Source organism: Pungitius pungitius, chromosome 18 (assembly GCF_949316345.1).
Source record: "Pungitius pungitius chromosome 18, fPunPun2.1, whole genome shotgun sequence".
NCBI classification, from domain to species: domain Eukaryota; kingdom Metazoa; phylum Chordata; class Actinopteri; order Perciformes; family Gasterosteidae; genus Pungitius; species Pungitius pungitius.
In genome coordinates, this window is record NC_084917.1 from 9,491,868 (window position 1) to 9,514,493 (window position 22,626).

General features: G+C 45.9%; 1 protein-coding gene across 1 annotated transcript in view; it reads left to right on the forward strand.

The window, feature by feature from the left end:
* Positions 1-1,782: 1,782 nt before the first annotated feature.
* Positions 1,783-22,626, forward strand: part of LOC119226954 (matrix metalloproteinase-17-like) — a 49,753-nt gene continuing 28,909 nt past the window's right edge. Inside the window, exon 1 of the mRNA XM_037485360.2 lies at positions 1,783-2,015. Coding sequence (XP_037341257.2) covers positions 1,908-2,015 — 108 coding nt within the window. The 5' untranslated portion in view covers positions 1,783-1,907. The remainder of the gene's footprint in view (positions 2,016-22,626) is intronic.

The window sequence follows — 22,626 nt, forward strand, 5'->3', positions numbered from 1 at the left end:
ATTACATTGAATTCTGTCTCAAAGAGAAAAATTCAATACGTCCACCTGGAGATAAGCTGGATGCGCTTAATTTGTGTACGTGGGCGCTTGTCTTCACGCACTCATTATTCATTTCTTTGCAGTGGAGACACGAGGCTGTGAACCATTAGAGTCAATGCACTTCAGGTAAAGGAGTCTGTCAGTCAAGGTAGACATAGAATAGTCAAGATGTGGCCGCCTGCATGTGGGTGGCCTCCGAGGTGTGTGCGTGCATCCGCATTATGATTCAAGCCTTAAATGGATAATTCACCTTGATGTTGTGGAGGAAGTCGATGGCGATCCTTTTGATTGAGCTCAACTGTTTGAAATTCCATTGCACAATGTCCTTTCTACATGTGCCCTCCAGAGAGGTGTGAGTACAGCGGTGCGGGGTCGTCTACAGGTCAGCACCGCTACGACTAATAAGGTTTTTTGGAATGTGGCTGGAGGACATTTCGTGATGGTGGATAACTGCCATTTTGGGGGATTGAATGTGAAGGATCTTGCTTGATGTTACGGCACTCTGATGCTTTGAGCTTCAAACTGAGAAAATAAAAAGTAATTTCTTGTTAATCAGGTTGTTCCAACTTTAATTGACAGCAGACTTCCTTTTAAATTCATTTTTTCAAATGAGGATTTTTTTTATTAAACTTTTTCGATTGTAACTGTATTATTAATCATCAATTGAAGCACTAACTGATGTATAAGCATGCCCATCTATTTCACAGTATCATGTTATACAACATTGCTAGTGCAACAATATGGCCAGACTTCCATTACTATTGATTATATAGTTTTGGATGACATGAATAAAGGGCAAAGAGATTAACTGAAAGGGCACATCAAGCCAAACTCAAATATTATCCCAGCTGTGTAAATAAAATCAGAAAGAGTGTCATATTGTAAACGGCTGGAAGTTTGAAAACAAAGCTTCAAAATAAAAGCTCAGGCTCAAAGGTTTATGCTGCCTAAAACTACTCAACAACCTACTATTACATTGCCTCACTTTATTATTTGATTCAGTTGACCCTTTAAAATATGAGTTGAATGTAGTTTAATGAACCCACACAGGCTACACGTTTTTACAGCCCTGGGGTTGGGTTTTCAAATTACAACAAAATACAGAGATATGAAACTGTAAAGAGCACTAACAACTCGTATTCTTACTACTATTAGTAAGAATATATACTACTATTCTATTACTATTCGTTTACTACCCTCAGCTAATGTTTGGCATTAATCGAATTTACACAAATCTATCCAGCTATGAAATGCAATTAATTCATCTCAAATCATCTCATGTAAACGTTACTGGAATTTTTTTTTTTTTTGATAATAACCTTAATGAGACTACCACATCTACGCATAGGGGAAGTGCTCTCGTCGCATTTATTACTTTAAATTCCATCAGTGGCGATTTTATTTTGAGCATTGCAGCCGGAAGTGCAAAAGGTTAATGTCGCCAACTTGCGATTGATCTCTGCTCGCCCGCGACACAAAACCGCGCGCAGCTGCTCTCTCCTTCTCCAGCGGAGAGTAGCAGCTCGTGCGCTCTGCTCCGGGGGGGATATCACCCGCTACGGGCTCGACCCGAGACCACAAGACGCAGTTCAGCTCGGGTTCCGACCACTTGTTCGTAGTTTTCGCTCTCGTGTTTTTCGGCTGTCACCGGTTTGAATGTGTTTCAGCAGTGAGGTAGACTTATTCAGGGCATCATTTGCACCCAGTGTGTCAGCGTGTGATTTTCCTTTTTTTTTTTTTGCTTTACCCCCCCCCCCCCCCCCCTCCCCCTTTTCCGTGGATGCGGCTGTCGGGGGTCGGTGTCTGAGCCCACGCGCGACCCGACTGTCAAAGGGCATTCGTGTTTTCTCCGCTTCTCACACAAGTGCATGAGGAATATTTCCCCGGAGATGCTGCTGTTGGTGCACATTTTTGGGTTTTTACCCCTGACTGGAGCGGCTCCGTCCCAGACTACCGAGCAGCTGGACACCGGCGTGGTAAGTTTTCCTCTCTTTTTTTAATCTACTTATGGGGTTCCTATCATACCCTACTGTATGTAGCGTGGCTCTTTAGAGGTGGAGGGGGGTAAAGGTCCGCCCCCCCCCCTTCCACCTCTAAGGCGCCACAATGTTTCTTTCCCACTTGGGTTACTCTCGAATATGAAAAGGAGCAAGTGCTGTCTTCTCTGGATGCTCGCTCTGCAGCTTCATCGCAAAGGGGCATCGAGGCGCGATGGACAGAATTAAAAAAAAAAAGGATCCTTAAACGTCAAAAGGAACTTTATTTAACAGCCCTCCATTCCGGAAGATCCCGATTTAGAAAAACAAGAATAAATCGATGCGTTCGTCTAATTGCGGGTAATAAATTCACGTGTGTGAGGAGATGAGACGCGTCCCGCGCCAATCACATCACCGCAGCCCAATGGGGCAAAGTGAACACGTGACGAGTTCTATTCCATCTCAGCTCTTTTCAGTCATGTCTTGAAAATACTTGGTGGCAGGAGAAGGCTGCTGTGTTTTTATTAAAAGCGCGGGTTCTCGTACAGTGGTTTTGAATTAGGCACTGAATCAGATGGTCCATCTTCAGTTAGTTGTATGTTTTACATTAGTAATGGAGGAAGCCATCCATAATGTTTAATTGGTCATTGGCTAGAGATTGTCATCATCATCATCCCATAGAATTAGACTAAGGTCAAAGGACCTGCAAATCGACTCATAGGGTCAATGTGTGCATTTTTCTCTGATCTTTTATCCAGAAACACATTATGCTAGACATACAATTATCAATAAAGCTTATTAATAAATTCCTTTAGAAAAAACTCATAGATCCTGGTTTTAAATGCTGGCACATTTGTTTGTGATTTTGAAGTTGCATTTTTTTTAAGTTTCTCTTATTTTTGTCTCGCTTTCAGCACTCAAACTTTCTTATCAACCCAACCACTGGGGATTATGTCTTTTTCTTCATAAATACTTGATCAAAAGCCCTAAAATAGCTGTTTTCATTAATCTCATTCTTTCTACTTCTCTATGCACCTTTCCTTTTTCTGGTTGCAAGTCACCTTGTGTGATAATTTAACAAATAGTATGTAGGCTGTGATGTGTCTGTAGATATGTTGGTACTATCTTAGAAATTGTTCTCAAGAAAAACATTTGATCCACAATAATCCCTTTTAAGCTTATATTACGCGTTCTCCCAGCCCAACAACCTTGACATCTGGACATGGTCTGACGCAGCTTCACTCCAAATACATTTTTTTTTCTTCATGTTTTCCAAATAAAACTACGTTGATCACACCTGGCAGGATTTTCATTACAACCTGTACACATGTCTTCCCCGCTGTGTAGCTTTTGGCCTGCTGTTACACCACGGAAGAAACTCCTTCTTTCCTTGTGTTTTTTCTTTTTGCAACATGATTCCATGCCGCTCACTCAGTGCGAGTCATAATTTCCAACCTCATGGCAACATTTGGGAATCGATAGGAATAAAAAAGATTGTCCGAGTCAACTAATTCTCAACCGAAGGGGGAAAAAAAACGATTTGTTCCTTCATGTATTCATCAGCTTATCTCTTATTGTTCTCTATTTATTCTCTAGGCTTTTACTCTGAGCTGTTTAGACGAGTACAAAGCAGAGGGGTTCATTGGAGGATCATCATTAAGTCTAAAAGTGAAAATGTCTCCTTTTGTATATCCAACCGATCTGTCGACTGGTGCATATTGGTCAGTACTGGTGGACACTCATATCTTTGAGCATTGTTTTTTTTTCCCTAAAGTAAAAACAATAAACCTGTGAAGTACAGTTATTAAAGAACGCCCTTTTGCTAACTAATGATTCCGTGTCAAGATTTTCATTGTCTTAAAGTTTTGAACTGCACTTCTCGCGCCTGCGTTGTTTAATGGTTTTCTGGAAGAAATGGGCAAACTGTGAGTGGAGAAACACAGTCATTTTTTCAACATTTTCCATTGCAGAGAAAACAACACTCCAGGTGGAAGCTTTCTTCCGTTTCTGAAGAGCTTTATGATGCGCTCGGTCCAAAGCGGTGCTGAAGGCTTCCTGCGGTCCGACGGCCATTACTCTCGCTGTGATGTCTTTGATGCCCGTTCCCGCTTCACGTGCCAGTAACTGCAAAGCAGCACTGCCGGTCCAGTGATGGATACGGGCTGTCAATTATCCACCCAATTGTTTCTCTGGAATTGAAGGCACGGAAATGGCTCTCCGTGGAGGTCGCCAGAGTTTGTGTAATAATATTTACCGCCACCAGCATTTTCTACTGCAGAGGAAACCCTTTCAAAACAAAACGCTAATAGTTCTCTCACTTTGGATGTCAACACGGCAGGTAATTAAATAAGTAACCCACCCGCCTGCCAAAAGCCCTTGAACGTCGTAGGTCAGAATCTCACATTGCGGTGAAACCCAAGCCAAAATCTGTTTGTGTACCGAGCTGTTCGCCCTGTAGGCCTGCATGGTGAGTATAATGTGTATGTATTTCCCTTTTTTCAGTAGAAGATGCTCCAGCTTCAGCGCCCCGTGGAACTTTCATCTCGGTAGAAGCGCGTTCCCCAGCACCCTGCAGCGCGTTTCTCGCCGCGTCCGCGCGTACTTTGAAGAACTCGCTGAACTCTTCCGCTCCAGCCTGAAAAGGCTTTGTGAAGTAACTTCCTGAGCCTAGAAACCACAAAGACAGGAAAGTAACATCCCAGTTCATCCTTTCAAATCTGGCTTGACGGGTAAGCAGGTGGGATGGTCTTTGTTCTGGGCCCGCAGATATAGGGCAGGTCGCAGGTTTTTTGGGTGGTTGCCCGAGAGAAAAAGTTTAAACCCCAGATCTATTTCTTCTATCCTCTGGAAGTGTGTGTGTGTGTGTGTGTGTGTGTGTGTGTGTGTGAGTGTGGAAAGCTCCAGGGGAAGGGTGTCCTCCTTCCTGCTGTTCTAGAGGCGGCATGTGACTCCCCCACTAGAGAAGAAGGGCAGCAGAGAGCAAAAGCTTGTAGTTGTGAGGAACTTTTCTTGCGCAAAAAAACAAAAGCTATCACACTATACGCTGAAAAGCTCCATCAGAGGAGAACTCAGAGATAAACCTGATAAAGGGGAATCATTTTATTTCGATATACTCCGCTTCAGTAACTTCAGTTACGTGATAGATGAAGTTTTGCAGCTTTATTCATTGTGAAAACAGAGTGGCAGAGTTTGATCACCAATAGCAAAGGCACTTTATCTGGGAAATATAATCTCACTACGGCTCCCAGTTCATCAGGGAAAAGACGCATCAGAGGCTCCGAGGATGATCACTCGGCCAATGACGGATTTCTTCAACGCCTGTAAAGTACAGATGTGATCAGATGATTGCTCCCATCCTTCTTTCTCTACTGCAGAAACATGCGTGTGTGTGTGTGTGTGTGTGTGTGTGTGTGTGCTGGCCTCCCATCCAACAAACATGTCACCACGGAACAATCTTCTCATTTAAATCTCTTGCTCCCATCCGAGCAGCCATCCCACCTCGTCGTGCCGACTCGCTCCATCACATCGCCATACCGTTCTGATTGTGCATCTCATGTGCGGTATGCGTTGCCATGACAACCACACACCAACTCCTTTTTAAGTATCCGAGCCACAGCAACGGACGGGGGTGATTCATTTCGCTGCTCTGCAGGTTGACGTATCGCTGCATGGAACTGATTTGCCCTTTTGGGGCGCTGGAGGGACCTTTAGTCATAACGGAAAAAGAAAAGACGCGCTGTAATGTGTTTCCTGGTCGGCGTGTAACGTTCCTCTCGAGGAGAGTTTTTCTTCCGTCGGAACAGAACCGGCGAGCTTCGTGGAGGAGTTATCCACCTGGCCTCCCGCGGCTGCTCCGAGCGAGGGACGAACAGATTAGCGGCTGATGAACGACCTGAATAACTTTACGCCCAGCAGCCGGTTAGGTTTCATGTGCGACTGTGGCAGCGTGTGCGCCCGGGTCAGGGCGACCAAACCCGCCGGTCCACTTTCTCCATTTGTGCTGTTTTTAATTTGTTCAATGAGAACACCATCTGGCATCAATTCCCCTTGGACCAGTGGACGCCTCCCCCCTGTGGCTCCCAATATCTCGGCCCCTCTCTGACGAAAAAGTGTTATGTTGATAAATTCTTCGTCAAAGACAAACAACTGGGTGTTTAAAAATAGTCCCACTAGGATTCTGTCAAAATCCCTTCAATTCATTGAGATGCTGATAACATTTTAATGCAATGTACAATCCTTTTGGGGTTTTTTTGAATGGTTAAAAGAATGGAAAAGTTGATAAAAAAGATCTGGATGCCGCTCGACCCATAATGGGTCCAGTAATTAGGTCATTGATGCTCTTAAGAGAATCATAACAATGAGCATGAGCTCTCTGCACCAAAATTTGACCCAAGCTTCAAACATGAAGTAATCCACTCCCTCTCCGCGCCCCTCAAGTATCGTTAATCCTGCGAGCCGACAATGGCTCTGGAATTTCTGGTGTGGAGAGCAAGATGGAAAATGTGAGTTTTTAATAATTCATTTTTTTGTTCTGAAGGGTATAATAGTGGAATCATTTCATTTCCAAGCCACCGCCGCCCTCATTAGCCCTCAAATGTGCGAGTACCACCAGCGGGGCGTCCCCTCCCCTCCCCTCCCTCCCTCCCTCCCTCCCTCCCCTAGGTCTCCTTCCTCCCATTAGTCTCCTGCACGTCACGTAGAAGCCTCACAGCGTCTTCTTTATGATCACAGCCAGAGGTCAAAGGACGGAGGAGGCTGGGGGGTGAAACGGGAGACAGTCGAGGAACTCAACGCTGAAACATCTCACTGAGAATGATCTAAAAGCGTGTGCATCTCGGTCAATAAAGCAGAATATTTTGTCTTTGAGTCACGGATATCATGCCTATCGGATAGATTGATACGTTAGCGCGAGCTAACTGGGTGATGCGCGTAAATGTTGACTGGATGCTGGCTTGCATTTAAACCGGTTATTACACTATCGGCCTGATTCGAAAGGATACTTTTAGCACCGCTGTCCCAATTCCATCAAGCTGTGTGTGACCTTCTGGCGGCAGAAGTGCATCTTGGGACTCCGATTCAGGGCGAGGGGATTATTTCAGGAATAATGTCTTGCTGGAGAAAACTTGAGTGTATTTTCCTCCACGGAGACTGACAGAGAGCGAATGTTCAGCGTGTGATACAAGTGATGCAGGGCGCATTCCCTCCATCAGCTCCTTTCCAATCTGTCACCTCGGCCACAAGTTCTCGCAAGTTTTCGGAGAGGTCTGTCAGCGTCACCCGGGAGTGTATGATTTCCCCCAGAAACCGATTGGACGAGGGTCCGCAACACCTCATTGGCTGTGCCGCCGCACGGCGGCTCGGGACTGGTGCGCGGCATCTGTGAGACTTCTGAGCGACGCTTTCGGGGTAATGACAACACTCGGGTTCGCAGATCAAATGTGGCAGAATAGATTAAGAACTCGATCCAGGAGGACCTTTGTGTTGACCCGCAAGTACAGGTTAATGGGATCTTAAAAGATTTTTCCCCACATAATTAATTGTCTTTGAATTCAAGTGTGGAGCAGTCATGGGATGTATGTGTTTAATTTGGTAAACAGCAGAAGTCCAGCATTAAAAAGACTTAAAACACATAAAACATATACATCAGCATGTCCTACACCGGTGTCAATATTCAATCTGTCCCCTGCATATATTCTCTCTTGGTGAATCATTGGACACTGTGTCGGTCAGAAGCAACATCGGTACCACTCCCACATTTGAGGATATTCAGTATGATCCATTGTTAGTTCACATGTGCGTGTGTGGATGAATGAATGACGCGATGGACCCTTGTTTAAACACGCTGGCAAAACAACTAGTGCTACAGTGTCATTTTGAGGGCCCACTTGAACAGTTTCAGCGTCTCCACGTGCGTCAGCACAATATGCTAAAGATTAGGCCTGTCAAACATAACCCTGTAATCTATGCGATGAATGTGGCCGAGGATAATGCACCAAAATACTCAAACGTAGATAATGCTTTGTTTACTTCCGGTGTGCCGGACACACAAACAAACAGAGAAGCAACAAACAGTGGAGAACTGTACAGGATCGCTGGTTTGACACTATTGATAGCCCTACTAAAAAAGGCATTGAATAAAATCTTATATGATGCCGTTCATCTCAGGCCATTTCAGTGTATCTCACATCATAAAGGGTCACATCACATCCCACTTGATCGAATGCCGGAGGGAGGGAGAGACGTGGGCTTATCTAGCTGCAGCCCGGTGTCATTTGCATGTGACCTGATCAAAGCAAGCGGTGGTGTGTAATGACACTGCGGCACAATCGGAGGCCGCTGACCATTTACCCCATATTTCTGTCATGCCAACTTCAGAGCGCTGTGGCAATTTAATGAGGTGAGGGAGAAAGTTGTCAAGCAGCACAAAGCAGCTGTGGCTGACAAATACTCCACAATCCACTCATAGATATTTATATACTGTACACACACACACACATGCATTTGGTACCAGACTGACTGGTTCCAGAAACAAATGGGTTATCTGTGACATCACGATTTCCGCGCAAACATTTCCCTCTTTACCTCCTCATCTAAATGAGCCACCCTCCTGTCTGCGCCTCGCCTCCCACCCTGCGTGCTCGCCGAAGTGTGACACGTACGTGGAAAGCGAATTTGAAGGCGACGAATGGTGGGGCCATGAAAACTGGACCCTTCTCTGTGGGTGGTACAAAGCAATATCGCTGAGCCAATGGCGCTGCTTGAGATCGTGTTTCATTGTGAGAGCGGAGGAGCCCGGAAGAGGCCTTTGACATGGAAGCAGGCGACGTCATCCATCTAACCAGTGGGAGAGGAGATCAGGCTGCTGCACGATGAGGGAGATTCATGAAATCTCTCATGTTTTATGAATCAACAATAATGCGTGTGCATTTTTCCTGCTTTTGTCTGCTCGAGGACTGTTGGCACGAGCAAATGTCAGAGGAGGTGAGTTTTTAAGAGTTTCATGTGGACCAGTTGAGTCGGTTTCACTGTTTGGCTCATTGGTACGCGCTGGTTTCACGACCCACCGTGACCAGTTAAAAGCGAGCTGGCCCTCTCTGGATGTCTCTCTGTGGCTCCCCATGGCGAAAACCCCAAATTGTCTCCATGTGGACGTCCTATTTTCAGTGAGCCGTCCGCTTCCAGCCATAAAACCGATCAAGGTCTTGTTTGCCAGAGCTATTCAAAGGCCTGCCCGCATCTTGTAATTACGATGGTTTTCTGGAGTTGAATTTAAAATAATCCAGGAGAAACTCCCCCCCCCCCCCCCCCCCCCCCTCTGAAGTTTGCCATCTGAAACTGGTAGAGTGTTGTTATGCGGGATGTTTGTGTGCGCACAAAGACGGATTGATGAAAAGAGGTTTCTGCTCGTCCAGAGAAAGATGCATATTGTTTTTCAATGCCGCCGCAAGAGCGACGGGCACTGCTGACTTTTAAGTTTATTTCATATCAAAGTAAAGGACAGTTTGTGCAAAATATTTTAAAAAGAAGAGGGGAAAAGGGAGAAGATAAACACTTGCTGAGTGAGCCCTTCATGTGTGCTCCCGGGATCCAATTCCAGGACTGTGCGCTCTCAAAACGAAGGCCCATTTTGAATGAGGGAAATGTAGACGGAAAGAAAGAAAGAAAGAAAGACGTCAAAAAAGACGAATACATCGCCTGACCGGGAGGCACCGGGGGGGTGTAGGCGATCGAAGCGGCAGCCGCTTGGATTTGAACGATCCACAATTTTGCTTATCGATCATGCATCTTGATTTCACATTCTTTGAGGGGCCGAGCAGGTCACATCACCCCCTCCCCCATCCCCAGCCTTTATTTACAACGGCCCCTGTAGTTGTGTCTCTCTGCCCCGCCGGAGGCTGCTCTCTCTCTTTCCCTCGCCTCTTCCATCTCCACCCGCTGCCGCTCTGTGCGGCCGGTCCGTTACCGTGACAGCCGGTCTCTGGGTATGACGGGCGAGGAACGCTCCCCCCGCCGCAGCTGCAATCACTCTCCTGCTCTGGTCAGCTCAGAGAGGGGAAGGGGAGGGGGACCACAGCTGCCCCTGCAGGCGGCAATCGGCTATTGCACCAGATGTGGAGATGCTGGGCTTCTTCACATTGGAAACATGGGACCCAATTTTCAGTTCACTGTAACCTTTGGTACAACTGCAAATGACAGTTGGGCTCGGTTGGGCATGAATATAGTGATACAGCGATGAAGTAGCATACCAAATGAGCCTTGTTGGTCTTTGACCATGGTTGTCCTAACTATACTAGACTGTGCTGCTCAAAGCACTTTGCATTGTGGGATGCCAGTAGACTGGCTCTAATGGATACTGGACATTTCTTAATTCATCCCGCACTGAGAAACTTAACACTGTTTACTTGAGACAGATTAAATCCAGGACATTTAGTCCAGGCTCTCCCCCACTGTGGTTGTGCTTGTCTGCATGGGTTCCCTGTAGCTACATAGCTTCCAGTGTGTTGCAGCCCCCCTCAGGCACTAAGTTGCTATAATATATATATATATATATATATATATATATATATATATTATTGTGTCAAATGCCTTAACCCCTCAAGACCTACGTGTTTTGCTGATTAAAGTGAAACTGGTTAGCCCTGAAGTTAGCAACAACTTTGGCTGGCTGACCTTTAAGGAGGACTAGCCATTCTACTTTTAGTGACAAGCTGCCCCCCTCCTCCCCTCTCTCCCTCGCCCCTCTCCCCCCGCGCCTAACCAGCTATCTGGTGGAAACCCTGCGTTTGTCAGAATTATGATAAGCGCTCGGCTGCAGTGACCATAAAAATCAAGGCTTAAAAATATGACTTTGCAACTTGCAGCAGAATTGCTCTGTCCTGCTGCACAATACAAAGCCCCATTAAGGATTGTATCTTGAGGTGTCCATTAACTCGGCAATTATTCATCGCCTAATTAGGTATTCACAGCCCCCCCCATTCTCTCTCCAGCCCATGGGAGATAAATAAAAAGAGTTATTTCTCAGTGTGCCTCTCCCTAAGTGACAATTCAACTAATTACACACCTACCGAAAGGATAACAAGTTATTTAGCGATCCGACTGTTTTTCCAAGTAGTGTAAACTCTCTCACTCAGATATTGTAGTGATGATGTTTAACAACAACATAGATTCCAGGTTGACTTCAATCGATCGGATGAAGTAAGAAAATATCCCCTCATGTTCTTTTACACCGTGTGTGATCATTCCGTAGATCAGTAAAAGTAAACAGCAATGATAACTGTCAATCTTGTTGAGGATTCAACCCTAATTATTAATCAAATCTAATATTTCATAGATGCAGGGAGGCAACGCTGGAAGGGACCTCAGTGTGCTGATCATGAATAATATGAAAGGAGGGTCCGGATTCATTGTGACCCTCGGGGAGGCGTTGGAGCGGCCTCTGATGTCACGTTCCTCAGTTGAATATTTCTAGGAGAGGGAGACGAGAAATAACAGATTGTAATTGTTTTGATTCTATTTTGATTGATTGGTGAGAGGTTCTCCAGCATGCTTATTGTATCAACTATTTGGATAAATGAACACGTCATTCTTTCTCCTTTTGTTATCATTTTCGAGACGACGGACTCTACGTGCTGCTACTGTTTTTTTTTTTTTTTCACTGAATTCAAACTAAACCCAACTCCAGAAGCAGCTCCCGGACCTTTCCGTCTGGCTCAGTAGGCGCCGTCATTTGATGATTTTCCAGCAATTTGAAAGGACACATTTTGGGAATTTGGATAAATCAAAGTGTGTGTGTGGGGGGGGCTGGTTGTGAGCCATCGTCTATACAAACTGAGTCACCCAAAAGATCTAATATTCCAGCATTTTGAATAGCGTTTCACACCTGCACCTGGAGGCGGAGCAGCTGTCGATGCCATAGAAGAGCAAGTGTCAAAGCATCACACATTTTGTTTCGTCCTATTGAATATTCACACGGTTTTTGGAAGAATACGCCAACTCCAAATCCCCCACGCAGGCCATTGGCTAATCTCTGCCATGAACCAGAGATTCCCACATTATAGAAATAGACGGCGCGCATCCGACAGCTGTCAGCTGAAATGAATCCCTCAGAGTTTTCGCAGTAAATCGAAGCGTTTAACACGGGGCTGTGGCTGTGTATTGATTGTGTTTTTGATGCCGCGGTTTATTAGAACTGCACCGAATTGCAAAATAAACTCTCCGATCCTACAGCATCTCTCGCTTTAACGCCCACGTTCCAGCAGATGTGAGCACGCGGAGGCCCTTCTTTCCTCCCGTTGGCCGTGAACGCAGCACGATGGCCGCTGCATTCTAAGTGGGTATTTCATCATCTAATTACACTATTTTTTTAAACCAATGATCATGCAACTTGAGAAGTTTCTTACTTATTTCATGTGAACGAGGGGATTTGGTCTTCAATGATCTTCAGTGATGACAATCAAGAGAGATTCCAAATGCTTTCATCTGTCTTTTTTTCTGAAGACAAACCACTGAGAACAAATTGAAAGTTGAATCACATCGACCAATACCGTCAGAGTTAAGTACCTCACGTACGCTAGACGCAATTGTTTCTCTTCGAGTGGGGCTGTCTGAGAGCATCGCAATTTTTAATGCACCTTTTAATCCACCTACGCTTATGATGATGCTCTCTCAGAACCGAACAAGCCGCTCTGTTGTTTGAAGTAAAGCGCTGAGGTTCACTGAAAAGCTTGTGGCCACAAACACAGTTAAATACTTGTCGGACTTCTCCCTAGCAGTCTAATGCGATCTCGTGAGCACAATAAAAAACATATTCATCATATTCTACGAGCGTAGGGCTTTCTGTCTCCTTTATCGGGCTTCACCCATCTCTGTGCAATGCACAGGGGCACAGTCTGAATCTTCTCTTTGTTTTGTGCTGTTGTCAAGATGATTTGAGTAGACAAGGAGATGAGTGGAAACTGATCAGTTATGGTTTAGTTTTCATTCTATCCACGCTGCTCCGTCCTGCTCTTCTGGTTATTGATCGATGGGTTGTTAGATGTGTTTTGGATTTTCTTTGCTTGGTTTGATTTGCTACTTTTTAATTGCTACTGTTTGGCAACCTTTTACTAATATCTATTGTTGTGGTCGCTTGCTTTAAAGAGACGCATCATGATATTTGTTTGTAATATAGTTACATCATATTTCATAAACCCTTTGTGGTTGTTTCTTTTCTGTTGTCTAGGAGGCAGAATGGTTAAGTTACTGTCAGGGATCTTCAACACCATACCAAGCTCATTTTAAAACAACGGTAAACAAACATATTCTTGTATATGTCAATTTCTGATTGAGGACCAACTCAACCCCCCACACCCTCCCACCCGCTCAGCCTCAGTCGCTCTGTTTGATTTTACACTCATTAGCTAATTATACCAGAACCAAAAACGTGATGAATCTCTGTTTGTCTTCTCTTATTAGCGCGTGTGTTCATACATAAATCATATTTTACCCTCTACAGAGATTCCCAATAAATACGGTTAACTAAGCTGGAGACATGTCTTGTGTGGCACGGATGTGTAACATGTTCTCCACTCGGATTAACTTCCATGGTACCAAGTTTCTCGCTGGGCTACCCAAACATCTTATTACCTCATCTACAGGAGAGGAGGGGCAAACTGAGGCATTGAATAAATCGGGCCTGTTCACATTGGTGTGTGTGTGTGTGTGTGTGCACGTGCACGTGGAGAACCTGTCTGTGTCACTCCGGGAGGTTGACCTGTTTCATTCCCAAGGCCGGAGGAATTGCCAAAGTGTGAACTTTGACCTCATTCTTTAGGCAGGAGCCGTGTCAGATAGCACAGTGCTTTGTTTCAAATCAACCTCCCGTTTCTCAGCCTTGAAACTTGAACTGTGAGCTCACCCCTGCATATCTCTCTCTCTCTCTCTCTCTCTCTCTCTCTCTCTCCTTCCTCAGCTTTACTTTCTAACGATGCAGCACACATCCAAACAGCTCACGTACTTCTGCCGGTGCAGCAAACAAAGACACACACACACACCGACATCCTACTTCTTCTGTTGTTCTGGTACTCTTGAGTTGTCCCAAAAAATTCCCGTTACTAAGGAATGTTTGTTTTTCACAGCTGTCAGGAGTTTCTGAGTAGCCGGAGAACCAAGCGGCTTCTGTGGTTTTCCGGAGCCTCGTATGTATGAGAAGTTAGCTCGACAGGTAAATGAGGTGTTCCGTGTTGTTGTCGGTCCAATTTAGCATGCAAGAGGTGGCAGATAGACAGCATGCACGCACTTACAAGATGTTGGGGGCTGCATTCAGTGCAACATCCCTGAGTGCTGCATGAGAGGAGAGACAGAAAAAAGCCTCGAGATCACACAGCTAAAAAATGTAAATCCGCCTCAGCTTTCGCTATTTTGATGCATTCAGCAAATATGTGCTAATTCCAGGTGGATTACTTTGGGGGCAAATGCCGCGTAGCGTCGTGCTAGTTCTAATGTGTACCACTTTGGTTTTGACTTTGGATGCATTAAAATGTGGCTGACACTGCGTGACCATCAAGGAATCGTGCTGCAGGAGGACCTTCATCTCACACCCAAGTTTGACAATGCACACGGTAATATCTACAGTTAGTAAGTTATATTAAAATTGTATTTGCTCAAGCTTAGCTTCATATTTTACATATTTGTAGATGGTTCCTTTATATTGTGTTGCCGGACTGCTAGTTAAAATGCAACTCGTATTGTTTTTGAATTTGATTTAAATTGACATAGTGCAGTTAACCTCCCCCCACTTAGATTTATATATGAAGTGTATTATTAGATTATGAAACAATCAAAACTGCATTACTGTGGCTGTCTGCGTCGCCCACACTGAATGCGCTGCATGGTGCAAGTCACACAACACCGACGCCATTAATTGAAAAAGCAATTTGTTTTTGGTAAGTCAACGAGGAATAATAATAATAGAACAGTCCTCTGCAGAGAGCGACTCACACAGCGTCCTAACAGAAAACGCTGTTCCGTCATATTTTCAACAAACCAACAGATCAGCTGTTTTGCCGCCATCTTATTGTTGGATGTTTATCTTAAAGTCCTAGATTCCAGGTCTTAGAGATTACTCTTCCTCTCCACTTCCATTCCACTATCTTGTGTCTTGGACTTCCTGCTACCTGTTTTAACTTCTTAACAAGAACTGCCAGCAGAGCCGTTTGTTTTTGCCATGAAGATCCTTTTGGGCTTTAAGGGGCATGGAAATCCGGCATGGGACAACTTATGGATAGTGTGTGTGTGTGTCTTTGTGTTAAGACCAGTTGCCACCAGTGCTCAGTGTGTGTTGTCATGTTCTGGCACCGCGGCCAAAACCACGGGCCTATAAATTGCATACGAGGTCCGTAAATACTCCCGTATATGTTCCTGCAGCTCATTTGAACTTGGAAGCCGACAGAGACGCCGTCCCTCGTAACTTGGTAACGCGAGCCATTAACCTATACATAGGACCGAATGGAGAGGAAGCACATCTGTCTTCATTTTGCAAGATTTATTTTGACCCTACAGAAATGGGTGTGCAAACTCCCCCTCTCAGACGGACACTTTGAGTCAGCATTATTCTCATCCGAGGTTCGCCCGTGGGACATGTCGAGCAGATCAAGAGCTCATGCCTGTGTGTTTATATGTGTGTGGGATCGCGGTGTGTTTCCTATTCTGCTCGCCGTAAGGGATGAAGGCCGCAGCGGGACAGCCGTTATTCAAGCCTCCGGTTTGTGGGCTTTGGCCGGGTGTCATGCCACAGAACCTCCCAGAGAGAGAGAGAGCGCACTTCAAAGACTTCCCCCCCCCCCTTAAGCACAGCCATTGCATCTTCTGCCTGTTAAAATAATCTCCAGTTACAGTGTGGGGCGGGGGGTGAGGGGGGCATGTCCTAATTGCCTTCAAAAAGCCATCAGTTTGTTTATCTCAAAACCAAGGCCGACTTCTCTTTCACCGCCTGCACTCTGCGTGACTCACCTCCAAATCTGACTCACCTCCAGTTCTTGCATAAAATGTGCCATTTCGGTAGATCGTTCCGTCCAATGTTCCTCAGAAGTCCGCAGCGCTCTGACAGCTGTTTGTACAGTCCACCACCTCCGCTCAGACGGGAACAGGTGGGGCTCTACTGGGGTACTTCCATTTCTACCAAACGGAGCATGGCAATATGCGTTTTGTATATTAGCAGTACTAATGTCATCACGTGACCTCTGGAAAAATGTGGTAGGTTACTTGGTGGAGGAGTTCAACAAACTACGTACTCAAGACTTCTGCAATCATTAAAAACGACTCCCCGGGTAATACCAGTGCCATGCAAAACGGCCTTATGTCAACCTCACCCTTTACTTTGAAATACAGGAATGTATACCCACTGCTAAATAGGGCTGGTTTCCTACTGGGGCTTAAAACCCAACCCAGATGTTGGAGAGTGATATCAAACAGGGCCAAGAGGGGCATGCAGCAGCAGGATTCAAACTTTATAGAGTAATTACATGTTTATTGTGAATGTGGTAAAATACCTTTTCCAATAAAAACAAACAAAAACTGAACTCACTTCCTCATGGAAACATGTTATGACTCTCCCCTGCAGTGGGGGGAGGGGGGGAATAACTGTGTTTATTATTCCGCCACCATGCGAGGCCTGGCTGAGCTTCTTCCTGGTCCATTCAGTGGATTCTGGCCCACTCTTCTGATATTCTTCACAACTTCGGAAAGACTCCTGTACACTTTTGTGCACTCGCCCTGAGCTGCTTGACATCAGCAGGCGATACAGATTCGTACAGCGGGTCGCTGCGGCGCCTGTGGTTCAGGTCGGGGCGTCCTCGAGGAAGGTGACCAGCCCCAAATTGCTCTCCAAAAGTAGGCTAGCGTCTTTTGTGTCTGGCTCCGAAATCCTCGGTGTATGTGTGTTTGTGATGACCTGTTTAAAGTCAACTCGTCCATGTCGGCTCATTCAGTGTTGTGTGGCCTGCCAGGTCCCCCCCCTGCCCTACAGGCATTGGCATTATGGGTGTTACATCACATCGGCGTCTCCGTCAGTTACCTCCAGCACCTCTGCCTCTCCCTCCATTACCAGCCGTCCTTCCCTCCTCACACTGCTCCATATTTAACAGGACTGAACAAATGGCGGCCTCCATTAACCAGGCGCATCGAGGTCACTCAGTGTCGAAGATGCGGAGGTACCGGTTTTAATCGCTCCGCCCGCTTCTCTCTCGCCATCCGTCTGTCGCTCTCTCCCACATTTCCTGCGCCTCGGTCGGCAGACGGCGGCTGAGTCTCAACTCTTCGTAGAACCAGCTGTCTCTAAGCCGGGGATTAAATGATTCACTTACCAGCTGTATTTTTAATCCTCACTGTCACACTCTCACTCTCAGATGTGCGTGTGCGTGTGCGTGTGTGTGTGTGTGTGTCTGTGTGCTTCCCTAAATTAAATTTTATTTGAATCATATCCGAGAGTTAGATATGTGTAATTAAACATTCGGCGCCGAGTGGCGAACAAGCACATCCAGCAGAACGTACCCTCCCGACGAGTCGGCCGCGTGCTCCATTACAAGCACGTTAGATGGAAGCACTCGTCTAATGAGGTGATTGAGTGCTTCAGCAGGCCGGGGGTGTGTGCCATCTGCTTGCAGACTGGTGTCTTTTGAATCCGACAGATTAATGTCATCACGTGTCACCACTTGGCCGTCGGTCCGCTCCGCGCGGCGTGAAGCTGAGACGGATGTGCTAAGCGATCGATGGTTTCAGTCGTGCTGCAAATTTAACAATGTGTCATTGGCTGGACTGGACGAGGTCTGTGGTTTTTGGTTGGTGGGACCGGGAATATCAGATGAAGAAAAGATAATCATGTATTGGAGAGACAATCCCAATTAAAAAGAGACAGCGGCAAGATGACATGCTGACGATGTCACTGTTTTGTTGTGTTTGTTGGATAAAGGAGACCAACACGGTAACATGAGTAAAGAATTTATTATTTCAGCCCCCCAGCTGCACCAAACTTTTTGTACCCCTCGCTTGCTGAGTAGCACATTCACATAAATGTGTTTAGACTGCAGTCTGTACAGACCACATGGTGTCAGATGGCAGAACATTAAATTGTTGTGTAATTTATACCAGGTTGAAATTGGGCACAACATCTTCATCACAGACTTCCGACAGAAGAGGAAGGCAAATCTCTAAATATTGATTCATTTTGACAGATTTGGGATTTTGACGCCAACCTTGGAGCTCGTATTTTGTGTGTCCAGCTCACTTGACATTTCTTCCTGTTAGTCATATAACAGCCTTTGGTGAAAAAACTAACACGGACATGGTCATGGTGGGTACCACTGTAAAAACTGTAGTCTCTGTAACTGTAACGTCCGGCACAACCTGTCCATGGCACAGGCCCAGCAGCCTTGTGGTCGGCGGGGCAACCCCCTCGTCAGCAAAGTGACCTGAAAGGAGCTCAAACACTTGAGTTGATTTTTTTGTTGTCTTTTGATGTAAAGCTGCAACACAGCTGTGAATGCAGTGGGCTCATTTCCAAGCACTCTTTCCTGGGAGGAGCGTGTGTGTGTGTGTGTGTGTGTGTGTGTGTGTGTGTGGTAACGTGCGATCGGACTGCAGCGTGGAGGTTAAGCGCCAACTGAGCGCTCTCCACCAAGACTATGGCACGAAGACCGAGCCGAGAAATAAGGGGGGGGGGGGAAGTGCTCAGCTGACCCTTTTAACCCAGGGGTAACCATCTGTTTCAGAGCCCCCCCCCAACACGACCCTGCACCCCCTCAGGAAAATGATACTGTTCTATCTCGGCCAACGGCGTCCACCACATCAACAGCTTCTTATCCGACGCTCAATCCCTCCCGGCTCAGACGAGGTCGGATCAACTGAAGCGCTGTTATGTAAAGATGAGATTCTGTTTGTTTCCGACTCCCATGGTGGAGTACCGTCTAAAGCGAAATCGCAGACGGCATCCAGTCTCACGTCACCATAGTAATGAATAATATACAGTACAGGGTACATCATCAAATGAACGTACCCGGTTTCCCTCACTGGAGGGCACAGACTGTGCAGCTGCGGTGTCTTTGGCTCTCCGTTGTCCACTTATAAAAGCTTACATGTATCATCTCTTATACCTACTTTTTATCACATAATGACCGATTTAATGTACCTTTTATGTGTGTTTCGCTCACAAAGAGCTCTCTCTCTCGGTAAGCTGCACCCCACTGTAATTTCTGCTGTTTATTGGTCCACACACTGATTCACAAAGTAAAAAGTTGATTCGATAGTCTTCTAGTCCACCTACACAGGAGGTATTGCTTTTATTGTGTGTGTGTATGTGTGTGTAGGTTAGCTAGTCCTGATGGGCAGGTGCCACTTCGGCACGGCCATCACATTAATAATGACCCTTCAGTGTGTGAATGGGTGCCAGTGGGAGACTGACATGTTGCGCAAAAAATGGTGGAAACGCTGGGACGGGGCTGTTCGAGTACGAGTGCGTTTTTCCATTTCCCATTCACTCATAAGCCAACCGTCACACACTTCATGTGAAATTCTGAGAGCTTGCCAAACTATTTGCAATTGGCTTCAGTTAATGCCCCGGTAAGCTCGGGTAATAGCAGCAGATGTCCGAAGCATGTAGACGGTAACGGGTCTGGCCACTCGGTTTGGCAGAAAGACGGCTGGTCCTGCAACAGGAGGCCCCGCTATGAAAATAAATAAATAAGGCTGCAGTGATGATTTTCATCTGAAGATTGGATCCGGGAGGCACAAACCATCCGAATATCCCCATGCCGTTAATGCTGGATCAGCTGGAAAATTGGCGGCTGATGAATGAAGAATTGGTTTGATTGGAAATTTCTGAGCCAAGAGAGGAAAGGAGAAGGTCGGCTCCGTGGAGATGTGCGAGGGACGCACCGGTGCGCATGTGGAGAGATTGCGACGACGGCTGTGAACTTCGGGCGCCTCCTTGATGGAATTCCTAGCATTACACCACATGTTCAAAACCCTGAGGTAGTGAGGAGGAATTGAACATGACGTAAGGATGCCCTCTGAACAGTGAGTTTGGCTTGCCCACTTGTTTTCCACTTAAAGTGTCGTTTTTTTATTTTAAATAAGAATTTCATTGTGTCAAATACCTTTTAAACATTACAGGGGTGATTTATACTCACTGAAGTATTGAGCATTAAAACAAAAGGAAAGGAACATCCTGTTGATGAATGTTGCTTGAACACTTACTGCAGCATCAATCCTCTTGGACTTCTGCCAAATTTGATCTCAGAACAAAAAGTTACAAAATGGATGGAAATCCAGTCTGTATTACAACTTGCAAGGGCTTTGATAAGTGTGCTATTATCACGCACATTAACTGCAGTCTTAGGACTTGGAAGTCAGTGGCGCTGCCTTTTAAAGATCTGCATGGCTTAGTTATGTGAAGTGCGTTTAACCCAAAAGACCATGCTATTATTTAGCCCTATACATTCTTTAACGGGTCATTGCGCAATATTTGGGATACACACCAATGTGTTAAATTCATTTTTCTCGGCCACACTCCTCAAAAGCAAAAGTGACGCACATGCGTATGTGAGAGTTTATGGATCCAACGTGTGTTTGAACATCTGGCTTAATTTACAGAGATGGTTACTGATTTGTCTTTGGAAAGCTGTTGAAACTGGAGGAAGACGTCATTGTCATCAACCACCAAAGTGGGCTTTCAGAACAGTTTTTTAATTTATTTTAATTCTATATTTACTCTATTTAAATCTATTACATCAGTCACAAGAGAGACACTCACTATTTCTAAGGAGAGGAATGATGGACAGGTCCAAAAAAAACCTGATCATGTCTAGACAGCCATTAACCCTTTTTCTTGCTTACTTCAATTTACGTGGAGTGTAATGGTCCCCCGAAGCCGCTGTCACAGCACCACTTCACACGTCCAATGGATCTTCCGTCCACCGCAGAAGGATTTTGACGTTGATGACAGACAGAGCACAAAAATACTGTCACTTCAACTATTTTTAAAACTTCTGTCAGAATTCAGGTCATGCTCCTTCTGTGTCGGGGAGATGCGTAAGGACGACTCAAGTTTTTGCCCACAACTCCACAACCCGTCTGTGACAGTGACGGAGGGAGCTTTCCCGGATCCCTGAACCGTCCCACGGTCTCTGAAGCTGTGTGAAGTTAATGCCGACATCAGCACGCTGATTTGGTCATGATCCAATGCACCGTGGGACGTTTTGGGCCAGATTATGGCATGAGATGTAACGTCCAATCCAATCCCAGCTCATCCTCTGGGGACCGTGCGTGTGCACCAATTTCCACGACTACCCATTCAATATATATACTATATATATTCATAAATGTTAACATCATGGGGCCACCAGCGTGAAAAAGTCCTGGGATTTAAATATGTCACTGAACAAGTGGAGCCGCTGTCTTCCTGGTGCTAGAGGAAAGTCCTGGACCCCCGAAGTCATTGGAATGAATCCTACCGAGATCCTGATTATCGTAAGAAAAACGGCAATCCACACAATAGTTGAGCTATTTCCCTCCGAACCATTAAAGTCAACCGTAAGGTGGAGATCTCCAAGAAGGATCTCTCCTCTGGGGACCATGAATGTCTGAAATATATTTTGTCTTTATGCACCAAGCAGTTATGGAGATATTTCCGTCGGGACTAAAGCTCGTGACGGACTGCTAGCATGGCTGAGAGGGGAAGGAAAGAGATAAGAGCAAAAGTATTTCTCTCTCCTCCCTGTCTTCGTCATCGTCGTGGTGGTGCCCACACTGCGGCACTCTGCATTTCCCCCCATTGAGTGCTGAGTAAGGAAGCGAAGCTCAAGCATCCATCCGTGACCTCATCCGAAAGATGGGTTTCAAATATTCCGTGGCTCCGTGTCTGGCTTCATGCCTCCTCGGCTCCTCCGCGTCTCCGTTTGCGCCGTTTCGAATCGCTGCTCGGGCCACAGCGTCAGGGCGATCAGCACAGAAGGACTTCTGGCGCCCTCATATCACCACGCACTTTGATTTTTCACATCCAGCAGATGCATCGGGGGGGTGGTCACGTTCCTGGTCACATGATGAATATACAAACACATGAGAACCTGTGTGTTGCTTTAGTATTGTCTCTCTCTGATTGCCAGCTAGTCGGTACGGCCACTGCACATGACGAGTGATTGACATTCATAATTCAAGCTTTACAGCTCACACACGGCTAGATGATGGGAGGAGAGACGCTCCTCTCTCCAGTTTTCAATTCCACAGGTTCTGCTTCTTACTCACCAAGCGTGCATGTCTCTCTCTCTCTCTCTCTCCCTCTCTCTCAGACAACAGACACACACACACACACACACACACACACAAAAACATACCGTAGGAACATCGCTGATTAAGCGTGACCTCGGGGTCAACATATGCTGTCAGCGTTGTGCGCACAGAGCCCCGCTGTATCACACACTCTTAACCAGCTGCGCACAAGTCAGTGACATTAAATTCATTGTACCACATCGTACAGTTTTTCAAATTTCACCAAGTTTACAAAAAACCCTGCCACACACACGTCTACTTGTTACCGTCTGTTGAAACTGCAGATGATGAAACCTTCCCTTAAATGCTGACC